Raw genomic sequence first — 13,488 nt, forward strand, 5'->3', positions numbered from 1 at the left:
CTGCTCCTGAGGCCTCTCCTGTCCACGAGTCCGCTCCAGAGGACTCTTCTGTCCATGAATCTGCCCCAGTGGCCTCTTTCCTGTCTATGAGTCTGTCCCTGAGGCCTTTCCTGTGCATGAATCTGCTGCAGAACCTCTAGAGGTGGCGTAAGGAACATTTCACACAGGAGCTTTTATTAACTGTGGGCTCCTGTAACCCTGGAGACAGAGCGCTGTCTCTTTAAGAATGCTGGGCAAGTTTGACCGACTGTTTGCCAGGCTATTTTAGCTGAGACCAAGCCCCTTATTGACTTACTTTTAACAGGAGCATGGGACATTACCAGGCCCATGTTGAAGAAAAAAATCCTTAACATTTTCATTTTAATTTCACATTGCAGTAAAATAGAGCTTCTTGAACAGATTTACACTATATTGTCCATAAATCCACATATTCTAATACCACACAAAATGTTTGGTCCTTCACTCAAACAGTCAGCAATGATGTGTGCAAATCACACAATGACTAAAGACGAACAGCTTAAATGGGTTCCTCATAGAACCCTGGTTCACAACAATTAATACTAGTCTGTACACACAATCCACAATACATCATACTACTGCTTAAACATCTAGAGCTTACATTATCACTGCTGTGCGTTATCCTCCTGCTTACCTGATGTGGCTGTCAGGATTGCGCAAAACTCAGAATTGTAGAATTGTCTCTCTACTAATTCCTTCATGAGTGTGAGTGTGAGTGTGAATTGAATTGAGCGCAATCACAGGGAGCTGAATTGGAATTTGAATTGGCATGACAAGAAGTGGAATTTACTGCAGAAATTTAAGACAGGCAATGCATTCTGGGAAATAAAGTGCTCTTTCACCCTTGTCAACAAGTTAACTAAAATTTTATGTCTATATATCATCTATCTACAATTTTTTTATGTTTTTGAAAGACATCTCTTCTGCTCACCAAGGCTGCATTTATTTGATTTAAAAAAACATCAATATTGTGAAATATTATTACAATATAAAATAACTGTTTTCTATTTTCATTTATTTTAAAGCCGTCATTACTCCAGCCTTCAGCATCACATGATCCAAGTGCCCAATTATTATTAATGTTGAAAACAGATGTGCTGCTTAATATTGATGTAGAAACCATGATACATTTCTTTCAGGATTCTGTCTTTACTGTATTACTATAAATGTATTTAATATCACTTTTGATCAACACATCCCTTGCCGAATAAAAGTTATAATTTATTTCCTAAATATTTGAACAGCAGTGTATATATAATTTTGTTGAATATTTAATTGATTTTAATTCCACTTCCTTACATACAATTTCGAATAGCAATTCTGCATCTTGTTTGTTACCACAATTCAAATTAAGTAATTGCACTAGAATTTAAAAAGCATTCTCAATTCAAATCTGATGCACAATCCTGTTGGTTGTTTAAAAAAAACACAAAAAAAACTATCACAGCCCATATTCTTTCAGTGAACACAGATTAAATGATCTACAACTGTAATTTACTCCAATCCAAAGCCCTCTGCATTTGAAATGGCAATAGTTAACTTTTGCCGTAGTTCTTTCTTGCTCTTGTATGGAGGTAGACAGATCTGGTTGAAGCATGTATGCGACACTGGGAGCCTGCAAAGAAAATGAATAAATAAACTGTAGAGAATGAACTTGCATGCAGTCATTTCACTGCAATCTGCCAATGTGATGATTACCAGTCAGTGGAGACATCAATCTTGGAGATCTTGAAGTTGAGGTCGGCCATTCCACCCACAGGAACACGGTCACTTCCTGTGGTAAAGTGGAGCAGTTTCTTCTGTAGCTCTAAAGGAAATGCCAGCACCACGTCCCAAAAGGCACTGCAACACCAGAGTGAACAGTAACATTTCCACTGATAGATATGCATGTAAGAGCATAACTATAAAAAATTGTAAACAGGACATGTACCGGATGGTGGGGTCAGTCTTGCTGTAGCCCTCATACTGCACCACTCGCTGCAGAGAGCCCATGTCCAGATTAGAACTTCCACAAACCAGGATCTCAACCTCCTCTGGCCTTAGAAGCTACATAAATGACAGATTTAATGAGTCCTTATAGTACTACCATTGTTGTGATTATGTTGATGCATATTTGCAGGGAAAAAAAAAATCATTTAAATAGCATGTTAAAAAATGCATTTAATTATGCCCCCTCACCTGCATGTATTCTTTGCAACAAACAATGTTTGGGTAACACTTTATATACAAGTTCCATACAAGGACATTGTTTAACACTGGCAGTAGCTAACATGAGCTAATAATGAATATTAATTTTACAGCATTTATTAGTCTTGGTTAATGTCTATTTATACATATGCTAATATATTTTAAACAGTCATTATAAATCACCATTGTTCAAAAAATTGTGGTTTTAGTCCACATGGACCTGGCCCTCCGTCCCTCCCCCTGCTCCGCCTCCGCTCCACCGCCCTCCTGGATTATATAGAGATAGGAGCGACTGGAAGCCGCTCCTTGGTGGGGGGCTATGTCACGAATCCTGTCCATGAACTTCCATCCACTTGCCACCAGAGGTCGCCCTCCCATTATATTGACTCTCACACCACACAGACTATTACACATCACCCTGGACTACATTTCCCATGCTCCATTGCGCTAATCACAAGCTCACCTGAAACTTATCACACACAGCTGCTACCCATTACACCCACTATAAGAATCAGTCTCAAACAACCATTCACTGCCGAGTATTGTATGCGTTTATCACTCTCTTAGCGATAGCTACTCTACGGAGCCTGTTTCCTTTCGTTAGCCTTAGCCTAGTCTTGCCTTGTCTGTTTCCTCGTCTTCTGATTATTGCCTGTGTACTTCGGATTACCTCTCTCGTCTTGCCCTGTTCGGATACTGTTTGCCCCTGCCTGGACCTTTGCATTGTTATTGGATAACCCCTCGTGTCAAGCCCTCTGGATATTGTTAGCCGCTTATCGACCACGCCCGTTTTGGATTACTCTTCTGTCTTGCCCTCATTATACCTGTTTGCCCTTGTTCGACCCTGCCTGTGTTTCTGACCTCTCTGCTTGAATTAAAGCTTGCACATGGATCCGCACGTCTCACGTCTTGTCAGCCCCGTAACAGTAACATTACAAATGCTTTTACTGTCTCTTTTGATCAATTTAATGTCTTTGCCGAATTAAAGTATTAATCTCTTGAATAAGTTTGAATAGTAGTGCATTATGAACAAGCCTGAATTATTAACAGTAATATAAGCCTGAATTATAGTGAACAGTATTATTGTTAACCTAGGTTAATAAATGCTTTAAAAATTATTGTTCATTGTTAGTTTATGATACATAATCTATTAACTAATGTTAACAAATAGCAAATAAATAAATAAATAAAAAATAGCAAGACATGACAAAATAACCAAAATTGTTAGTCTGAGTCGTATGTGAATCGAACACCAAATGAAAAAATGAAAGCAGAAGATTCCTGGTAAAATAGTTTGGAAAAAAAAACATTTAAACATTTTATTTAGAATGCACAGTCAGAGCAGCATATTAAACATAATGTTTTGCATTTGTGCTTTTCACATATTTCACACCCCCAACCCCTCTACCCCCAGCCAAAAAAAGAAAAAGATGACAAGGATAAAGTAAACTAAAAGTAAAATAAAATTACTGTCTGTTGGTATGAAACCTTGTAAAATATCTATCTTATCAAAATACAACTGTTGGCACACCCTGCACTTTCACAGACCATGCTGTGCTGTGCAGTGTGTTGAGAAACAGTCAGACATTGTGAAAGGCTGAAAGATAAAGATAGATCTTTAAGCCACAGAATAGGTAGCAATGCGCAATGGTCAAAACCAATCTGTCACCTCCTTCCCCTCCCTTAACCCTCCACCTCACCCCTCCTGCCTCACATCACACCAAGACCAACGAGTCAGATATTACCGTTACAGAGCCTCTTACATAAGCAGCCAGGGACATAGTCAATTGTTGCGTAATCGCTAAAGACGGGGAGGGTCTAAAGTTGATCATGGCCAGTGGAATCAGGCCAGAGGAGGTCTGAAACCATGTTTATCTATTCTCTTTGTGACGCTACTTCACCGCTGTCACACTGTTTAAATAATCAACCGGACACATGTATAGCTGATCCTACAGCATGCAAGAGAGAGAGAGAGAAAAAAAAACTGAGCAGAGCAACTGGTGATTGTGCAGTTCAGTGAACCCAGAGAGAAACCAATGACTCACTGGCTGAACATTCCTTAAAATGGTCAGATGAAATTACTCTCCCTCTGCTTTTCTTTTTTCTGTGTGCATTTCTTGATTAAGAGAGCAGTCTGAAGTAGCACCATACTGGGAAGTCTAAATCGAGGCTGAATCATCGCTAAGATAAACAAACGTGTAATTTATGTTTTTCCCTGGTGCATAGAGAAAAATAACCAGCAACTACAAAACATCATCCTGAACACTCTCTCCTGCATATTTTAAGCTTGCTGCAAGTCACTATTGTTCTTACAAATGAAAATTTTGCAATAAGAAAAAAAATGTGGTTTCTTACACAGACTATTCCAGCACACAGTTTAAAACACTCCCTCAACATGTGTTAAGACACAAGAATTTTAATTAAGAACTCTTAACTAGCAAGCTGCATGAATGTCAACCAAGTACCAACATGCATAACAAGCAACAACAAAAACACTTCAAGTTCTGCAGATTAAAAAAAAAAACACATTACAGTAATCAATTTTTTCCACCATAATGTACATTATAGGGTTACACTTTACTTGAAGGGGTGTGCATAAGACTGACATGACACCTTCATAATCATGACATGACACCTACATTTACATATTGTCTGAAAGAACAATAATCAAGAATAATTTAAGCCAAAACTAATATCACACTGTTGTTGTCATTATTATTAATGATAATTATTCTCTTAGAGTTTATTATACAGTTATATTTTATTATATTGTATTATTATTCCTATTACACATGTGTCGTGATACTCTTTCCACAATGGCGGCGCACCACTGCAGACGGGATAAGGAGGAGAAGATTGTTGAATAAAGTCATTATTTTTGTTTTCTTTGCACACAAAAAAAAAGTATTCTCGTAGCTTCATAAAATTACAGTATAAATCCATTTACATATTGTCTGAAAGAACAATAATCAAGAATAAAATACAGAAATTCATAAAATTACAGTTGAACCCCTGATGTCACATGGACTATTTTACTGATGTCCTTGCTATGTTTCTGGACCTGGGAAGATTGCAGTTGTATTGCTGTCTATGGAGGGTCTGAGAGCTTAGAGAGTAATTACTTTGTTAGTAATAACAAACATTACTATTTTTAACAACATACTTTTTCATAGTCAGACAAATATGACTAATGGAAAAACTTGTGTGTAGTGTTTAAAGGAAAAGAAAACATTAAAAAAAATTTAGTTAAAACCAGTTAGTTCATTGAGTCAGCATTGGCTGTGTTTAAACATGGAGGAGACCATGTTAAGTGACATACTCATGAGCTTTGCAAGGTCTGTAAGAAACTGAGACTTTGTTCAGATTTCAATCGACATGCTAAGCAGGGCAAGAGACTTGCAATTTTCTGGGGGTTTCTATGTATTCATTCTATACAACCTTGAGTCTGAGGTCTCTCCCAGCCAGTAGCTGAAGAGCCTGGATACGGTATGGAGATTGAACAAACAAAGCAGGCCCAGTTACAGGGCACCCTTCCAACAGAGGGGGAAGGGACAGCCCGTACACAGATGTAGCCTTCACACACACACACACAAAACGGCCCACAGACCCTGCCCTCTCTCCTGCCCCTGAAACTCTCTCTGTCTGAGAGCCACTTGTAGAATATTCCAGGGCTTGCTGTGCTTCACAACAGCACTAGCGGTTAAAAATTACTAGCTGCAGTTAAATGTCAAGCTGTTTCTTGGCTTCTACTTACTTGCTTCCAGAGTATTCCCCTCAGAATTCCTTTTAATTACCAAGTATTTATTCAGCAGGAAATCAATGTAGAGCTGGACGTATTCTGTGCAGGGACAAACAGATCAATCATTCAGTAGCAGGAATAACACAATGAGATAATTCATGTTGAAAACGGAAAATCCAGTCATGCACGCAGCTAGAGAGTGAAGACTCTCTCACCTTTTCTGTTTAGGTTGGTTACAGGGATCTTGTCCCCTCCTGGTTTCAGATTATATGACTTGACCACTCCAAGTTCTTCTTGAAAAACCTAGAGGAAACAAGTACAGAAATGACCTCCGCTTTGATTATCTACAGACGTTATCACCTGGTTCAATCAGGCAAACACACTTATCTATTAGATACTATGGAACGGGAAACAAGTCTATGAGAGCAAACATCCTGATGCAGGTCGAGTTTAGAGGGGACTCACCTGAAACGTGGTATAGAAGTCCTCTTCAACGTTTCCTTCATAGCTGAGGAGTTCCCCAAGTCCGTGAGCAAGATCCTAAAATGCACACAGAAAAACTCACATTTGAGAAGGGACACTATCTATACAAATCATAATAAAATTAAAATGCACTGAGTATAAAAAAATAAAGATTTTATCATGTATGTGGCATTATGTGAGGTTTCTGTGACTGTGAGAGCATTATATATTCTGTTAAAGTCGGCACTTCATTTTTTTTTTTTTTTTTAATTTGTGCAGCTAATAAAATGGTAGCAAATGAGATGTCTGTGTCTGTTTGATGAAAATTCCGGAAACCTAGTTTTTCATTTTAAGAAAGTAGCTTTAGAGATTCCACATCCACATTACCTTTGGAAAAAAGTTTGAAACAAGGAAGCAAACAACGCCCGCAGGCAGTTATGTAAGTTTGGAGGAAGCCAGAGACTGTTAAAACAGAACATCTGGCTCATTTAAACCTGACTCTGCAGTAACAAGAGAGTGAAGGGGACTCAATATTAAAGTGGAGCTTAGCTAGTATTTCAAAATACAATCAACCTCTTGTACGTTAAATTTCAGCATACATAATAGTCTATATTACGACAAAGAGCGTTACTGCAGAAGAAAACGCTAATATTGGGCGCCCTCTGCTGGACACATTAATACTAGAGGTACTGGCTGAATTTGAACAGGCATCTCATTGTCACCAAAAGAAAACAGTACACTGTACACTGAAGTACACTGGAACCATTCAGCCATTATTATCGCATGTGTTCGAAATTAAATGTATTTAAAATTTTGCCAGTGATCTTGCTAAGTTTAATAATACACAATTTTCAAAAAACGACTCGCATGATATTGGAGAGACCAGGACAAGTTCTCACAGAAAATAGTTGCAACAAGACCTGTATCTCATTAACTAGACGGTTTTGAGTAAAACATTTCCAATTACTTAAATGTTTGTTTTCTCCTAGTTTAAAGTTAGCGAAACAAGTCAACTACTGTACACTATCATTCAAAAGTTTAGAGTAGATTTTTTAGGTAAGCTTTTTGAAATAAGTCTTGTTCTCACCAATGATGCATTATTTAATCAAAATTAGCATTGCGAACAATTATTAAAATTTTAAATAAACATTTTCTATTTTGACATATTTAAAAATGTAATTAATTCATTCCAACATGTTGATTGGCTGATCAAGAAACATTTCTTCTTATTATCAATGTTGAAAACATTTATGTTGCTTAATATTTTCTAGAAACTGATACATTTTTTAGGATCCATTGATTAATAGAGAGATCAAAAGAACACCATTTATTTGAAATTTGTAACATTAAGATGTCTTTTTTGTTCAATTGAATCATATTAAATTACAATTGCTGAAAAAAAAATTGTACTGACCATAAACTTATGAATGGTAAAATCAGAGTTGTAACCATTCAATCATTTGATTCTCCTTTTTTTTTCATAATAATTTCTCATTAAGCAGCAATAAGTAACAGCAATGGGATACTCTTACTTGATATTTAGCTGTATTTGAAACAGAACACAAGAAACTAGAATTTGAAGGGTTAAGGAGTTCAAAAGAAAGAAAAGCATGATACTTCAAAGGCCGCTGTGAGATAAAATACAATTGCTGAAAAAAAAATTGTACTGACCATAAACTTGTGAATGGTAAAATCAGTTGTAACCATTCAATCATTTGATTCTTCTTTTTTTTTCATAATAATTTCTCATTAAGCAGCAATAAGTAACAGCAATGGGATACTCTTACTTGATATTTAGCTGTATTTGAAACAGAACACAAGAAACTAGAATTTGAAGGGTTAAGGAGTTCAAAAGAAAGAAAAGCATGATACTTCAAAGGCCGCTGTGAGATTCACAAGACAGGCATGACTTTATCAGCAGAGCTGAAAGCCAACAGAGCCAATAGCCAACGCTATTACTGCTGTCCTCAGGACAATGCACCATCTGAGGCTTATTAATTGCATCCAGGCGACTAGACAACAGGAGTGTTTGAGTCTGTGAAGGCTGTGTGACACCCTGGAAGTGCAAAAGATAATGCAAGGGCTATTTCTGACTCAGTGTTATTCTCTCAGACATCTACACTGTTTATATATGGCTGAGTGAGCTCAATGTCACCATATAATGAGCATCACATCCTAAATAGCACATACATATATGCTATATGGGGGGCAGGATTACTTTATATTGGAATAATAACACCACTCTACACAGTGAGAGCAGGAGGTTCACCCATCAGTGACTGAAAAACGTGTGTTCGTCAAGATTTGGAAGGATTGAATATGATGCCATGTGGTGTGTCACAGCTTGTGTACATACAGGCATAATCTGTTGGAGGTCATCCAGGGTGAGGGTCGCCATGCCGACGGGGGTGTCGAGGTCACATGGCACAATGGGCGGGGTCAGCAGCTTCTTGTAGACGCAAGGGGGGAAGCGGATGTCCAGTGTGATGCTGTTATACACAGCCAAGCCCATGAGCTGACAGATGGGGTTAAGTGTGCACAGCTGGAAGGATTCACAGACCTGACACAGACCTCCAGCCTTCTGTTACACAATGGCTGCGCCAGAAACCAAAGGCAGCTTCCTCACTGCTTGATGGCCAATGATCTAGCAGCGGTTTATATGAAGGCACCTGTAATACTCTGCTTTCCATAATGTCACGTCTAATGATCACCATGCAAGGTGAATTGATTTTTAGTCATATCTACAAATTAGTTTACTTATTTTAACTACCAAACTACACTGCCATTCAAAAGTTTGGGGTTAGTTTTTTTTTTTTAAGAATTTATAGTTTCATTCAGTATGAATGCATTTGATTTTTTTTTTTAAAGTGACATTTATAATATTACAAAAGATTTCTATTTCACATAAATGCTCTTTTTTTTAAACTTATTTTCAACAAAGAATCCTGAAAAAAAATCCACAAAAATATTAAGCAGCACAACAGTTTTCAACACTGATGATATTAAGAAATTTTTCAGCTTTGAAAATTCCACTTTGGCATCACAGGTGTAAATTACATTTTTAAATATTATTTACCAGAAAACATTTATTTTAAAATGTAATGATATTTCACAATATTACTATTTTACTGTATTTTTGATCAAATAAATATTGTCTTGGTAAGCATCTCATCAACCCCAAACTTTTGAACAAAAGTGTATAGGCACAGGAGTGTGCGATATCATAGGCAGTAAAGGACACATATAAGCATTTTTGGGTTTCAGACAACCAATGTGAAAACACAAAATCCTTATGCACATATTCTCCTGTATTCTTATGCTACGCCTTCAAGGTAGAAAATTTCAATCATTACAAACTCGTTAAAATAAAATCTGAAATTTCGTGCCTTTTAGTGCATGTATGTTAGCTTTGAGGACTCTATATGCTAATGTACTAGTGTTCTCTTTAATAAGAATGCCCATCTACTAAAACCACCCACTTTTGACTAGCAATGCCAAGCAACAAATAATGATTCATGGCTGTAACGTAAACTAAAGTCTACTGGCTTGTATGCCTCTGATGCATGGTGAACTTCTCCAATTATTTTGTCTGCTTAAACCCTGCCCCATTCTTACAATCGACTGCAAGCTCACATTCAGAGCTGCCTCCATCCAATCAACAACCGATGGATAGAAAAACTAGCCCCCAGCCTACATTTTTTTTTCTTTTTCACTCAAAAGTATGTCATAATACTGAAGAAAAGATTTGTCACTACTTCCTTTTAATCTCAACTTAATTTTCTGTGCAACTAGTGGCAGCAAATGAAATTGTAATCTGCTTGAGCAACCAAATTTAATACCAACTGAAGATGAAGGGAGTGGTTGAAACACTTTGGTCACTAGTGCTGCACAACTTACACAAGTTATTTAAGATTTGCTAATATCGCAACATCACCTACAGTATAGCAGCACAGTAAGATGCATGGAAGAACACCCAACAGGTGTACAATACATTTAGAGGAAAATGTGAAGAGCCTTGCACGTAAGTGCTTTCAGCTGTAGCTGACAACTCAGCCCCATGTGCTCTCCATATGTGGAGTGAGGGCGATGGAAAAAAGTCCTCAGCTCAGGAGAGAGAGGGGAGAGAGCAGACAGGCGGGACAGTTTCCATGAGGACTGCAACGATGAGACAACACAAACCAAGCCCTGGCTGCTCCTAACGAGACAAAACAAAAGAATCTTTATTTCATAATTTTTCACTGATGTGACACAGCAATTCTGTGCTGAAGGAGAGGGAGCTCTGAGGCCGAGCTCTGGACTTGCAGCCACATGCATTGACAAGCCTAAGCCAGAGGGGGCAATTAGAGGGGTAACAGCAGGACATGGTAGGCTTTGGCTGCCACTGTGTCTCTCCCCACACGTTCCCGAGAGCACCGTATGGAGCAGTTCTCGACTCTTGACACGAGCCCGCTCACGCACCACATCACTTACAAAACCATTTCATAACCATAACTATATCTGTGCATCTGTCATTAGCGTCATATTGCATTATAACCATTTACAAATCACATGGCATAAAAATAGTGTATGCTCCATTTTCACATCATCACAGCACAGACTGGTGGCAGAAAATACATTTCCCACCAGAAAACAGAAGGATGAGAATGAACGTCAGATGTATGTGCCAAATGGGAGCTGACTCTGTATTTATGTGCTATTTTAAGTTTGTCACACCCACACGTGGCCACCTATACTGTATAAACTGCAGGGAAATGAAAGGATACGGCTCCAACCAATCGGAACTCAGAGTAGTTGTCACATTTCCAGCTGCTGAACCAATGACACTGGGACTCCTTCACATACGTGAACATGCCTGCAACATGACACACAGATGCAGAAAAGCACAATTACTATTCACTAAGACAAAGCAGCACCCACTGATTGTGTTATTTATTTACACCACTGTCTAAATAAATGATGCAAATGAGGACTGACGACTCAAGTCTGACACTTGAAGTTTTGAAGATACTTTCTTACTAGAGCACACTGTTGAACTAGACATTTTAATATTTGAATGTTATCTTTTTTTTTTTACTTCATTTTTTCCCCCTTATCATTGCAGAGTTTTGACCTGACTGTACTTTTTGCTGTTTCTGAGCCACATAAGAATGGAGCCTTCTACAGAGTTTTAGTTTATGCAACTGCACGATTGCTGTGCAGGTAGTTTTTATTTAATTATGTACTGTGAGTTAATCTAACTATATCACTTTTACTTTCTGTTTATTTTGGTTTCTTTACTGTTTCTTTACTCTCATAAGGTGCACAATCTTTACATTACTTTCTAAGCTGTGTTTTTTTTTTTTTGTCAGACAGTGTTACGAATTATGCTCATTTTTTTGATTGCTCTCATTAAATATCAAGGGATTTGAGTATGAAAATGTACATTAATAAATCATTTATTACTACAAATACAACCACACACATATACTGTATATATATATATATGTGTGTGTGTGTGTGTGTGTGTGTGTACACACAATATCTGCATTGCTGATCATGGTTTTGAATATTAATGTTCAGCTACTTTTTTTTTATTATTTTTTTTATAATAAACCTTATTAAATTTTGTTACTGGGGAGACATCTTTGTTAAGATGTTGAGAGTAAACATTTAAATAGTCTTAACATAGTTTGCTATTTTGCCTCTCAAGAAAAATATGCTTAGACAACAGATTTATTCAGGTTTTTTTTCTTCCAGTGGTTACCACCTGTATATTGTCAAAGACTGGCACTGTTAGTCCTGACTGTCTTACCATAGTCTGTGTGAAAAATCTGTCGAATCAGGAGAAGAAACCACTCTTTTGTGAGTCCACCCATGTCCAACCCTGCTTCCCCAACAAACGTCACTTTCATTTTTTTCTTCAGGTCTGCTCGCTTTCTCGAAAGCTATTAAAAAAGGAACACATTTATGGAGGGGCCATTTTTCCAAATTAAGTCTTAGCCAGACTTAGAACTTTCCAGAACATAATGTACATGCTGTTGGCTGAAAGTCCTCTCAGCCTAGGAAAACAAAACATAGATTTGTGCTACTTTATATAGAGCAATGCATCCCATACATACTGTAAGTATGTCCTCCTTTAGAGCTAAATAGTGTTCAATGGTTCAAGGGAGCTCCTGGTAACATCTACAGGAACAGACGCAATTCTACGTTTACAGATTTGGACCGAGCAGTATTACCTCATCCAGTGAGTCACTGACCAGGTGCAGACGCCTAACTTTAATGTTGAGAAACAGCAGACTCATATCCACCCTCTGCCTGCGAGAAACCTTGTCCACCAGGGTTTGCTGCATTGGACATAGAGAGGAATTCATTTGTCAGTCAACAAACAGGTTTGCAGAACATGGCCACATCTAGGTTTTATTCAATGTCTCTATATTTCTTATTTCTGAGTAACATATTTCTTAGACAGATGACGTCTGTCTACTTGCGGTGCATGATGATATTATTCTCCAGCTACGTGTCTGTTTATCCTACAGTCTGGACACATATGTTTGGGAGGGAGCCATAGGAATGGCCGCCCCACCCAAGCTAGGATTGTTATCAGAAAATACTCTCGGAATAGAACACATATTTTCCCAAACAGAGACTAGCTTTTTCATCTTAAGACAGTTTTAGTTAGGCCTATAGTGAGAGCTCATTATGAAGGTGAACTCTCACCCTGGCCATGCTGATCATCTGCTGCTCAGAGTCTCTCTGGATTATGGCCTTCTTCACCACTGTGGACAGGATGAAGGGGAACTGACAGAAGGTGAACCTGAGAAGATATAGATCAGAAATTACTTGGTCTTAGGTACAAGTTCAAAGTGTTCAATGGTGACAGACCAATATATCTTAAATTCTGTTCTTTTAATCCCAGTAGTCTTTCCTTTATTAAGCATATGGTAGTCTTATGCTGACCAAAGGCTGCCTTTTTTTCATCAAAAATACAGTAAAGCAGTATATACTGTATATGCAGTATATATGAATATATGTATATGTATATTTATATATATATATATATGTATATATATATGTATATATATATATATATGTATATATATATG

The 13,488-nt window shown here is 37.7% G+C and overlaps 1 protein-coding gene across 1 annotated transcript in view; it reads right to left on the minus strand.

The window, feature by feature from the left end:
* Nucleotides 1-1,448: 1,448 nt before the first annotated feature.
* hectd2 (HECT domain containing 2) overlaps nucleotides 1,449-13,488 on the minus strand; it is a 22,298-nt gene continuing 10,258 nt past the window's right edge. Inside the window, exons 12-22 of the mRNA XM_016461287.1 lie at nucleotides 13,103-13,199; nucleotides 12,622-12,729; nucleotides 12,198-12,330; nucleotides 11,170-11,258; nucleotides 8,763-8,921; nucleotides 6,410-6,484; nucleotides 6,160-6,247; nucleotides 6,000-6,043; nucleotides 1,949-2,064; nucleotides 1,717-1,860; nucleotides 1,449-1,633 (exon numbers count right to left, since the gene is read on the minus strand). Of these exons, the coding sequence (XP_016316773.1) occupies nucleotides 1,513-1,633; nucleotides 1,717-1,860; nucleotides 1,949-2,064; nucleotides 6,000-6,043; nucleotides 6,160-6,247; nucleotides 6,410-6,484; nucleotides 8,763-8,921; nucleotides 11,170-11,258; nucleotides 12,198-12,330; nucleotides 12,622-12,729; nucleotides 13,103-13,199 (1,174 nt within the window). The 3' untranslated portion in view covers nucleotides 1,449-1,512. The remainder of the gene's footprint in view (nucleotides 1,634-1,716; nucleotides 1,861-1,948; nucleotides 2,065-5,999; nucleotides 6,044-6,159; nucleotides 6,248-6,409; nucleotides 6,485-8,762; nucleotides 8,922-11,169; nucleotides 11,259-12,197; nucleotides 12,331-12,621; nucleotides 12,730-13,102; nucleotides 13,200-13,488) is intronic.

Source organism: Sinocyclocheilus anshuiensis, unplaced genomic scaffold, assembly GCF_001515605.1.
Source record: "Sinocyclocheilus anshuiensis isolate Anshui unplaced genomic scaffold, SAMN03320099.WGS_v1.1 scaffold220, whole genome shotgun sequence".
NCBI lineage: Eukaryota > Metazoa > Chordata > Actinopteri > Cypriniformes > Cyprinidae > Sinocyclocheilus > Sinocyclocheilus anshuiensis.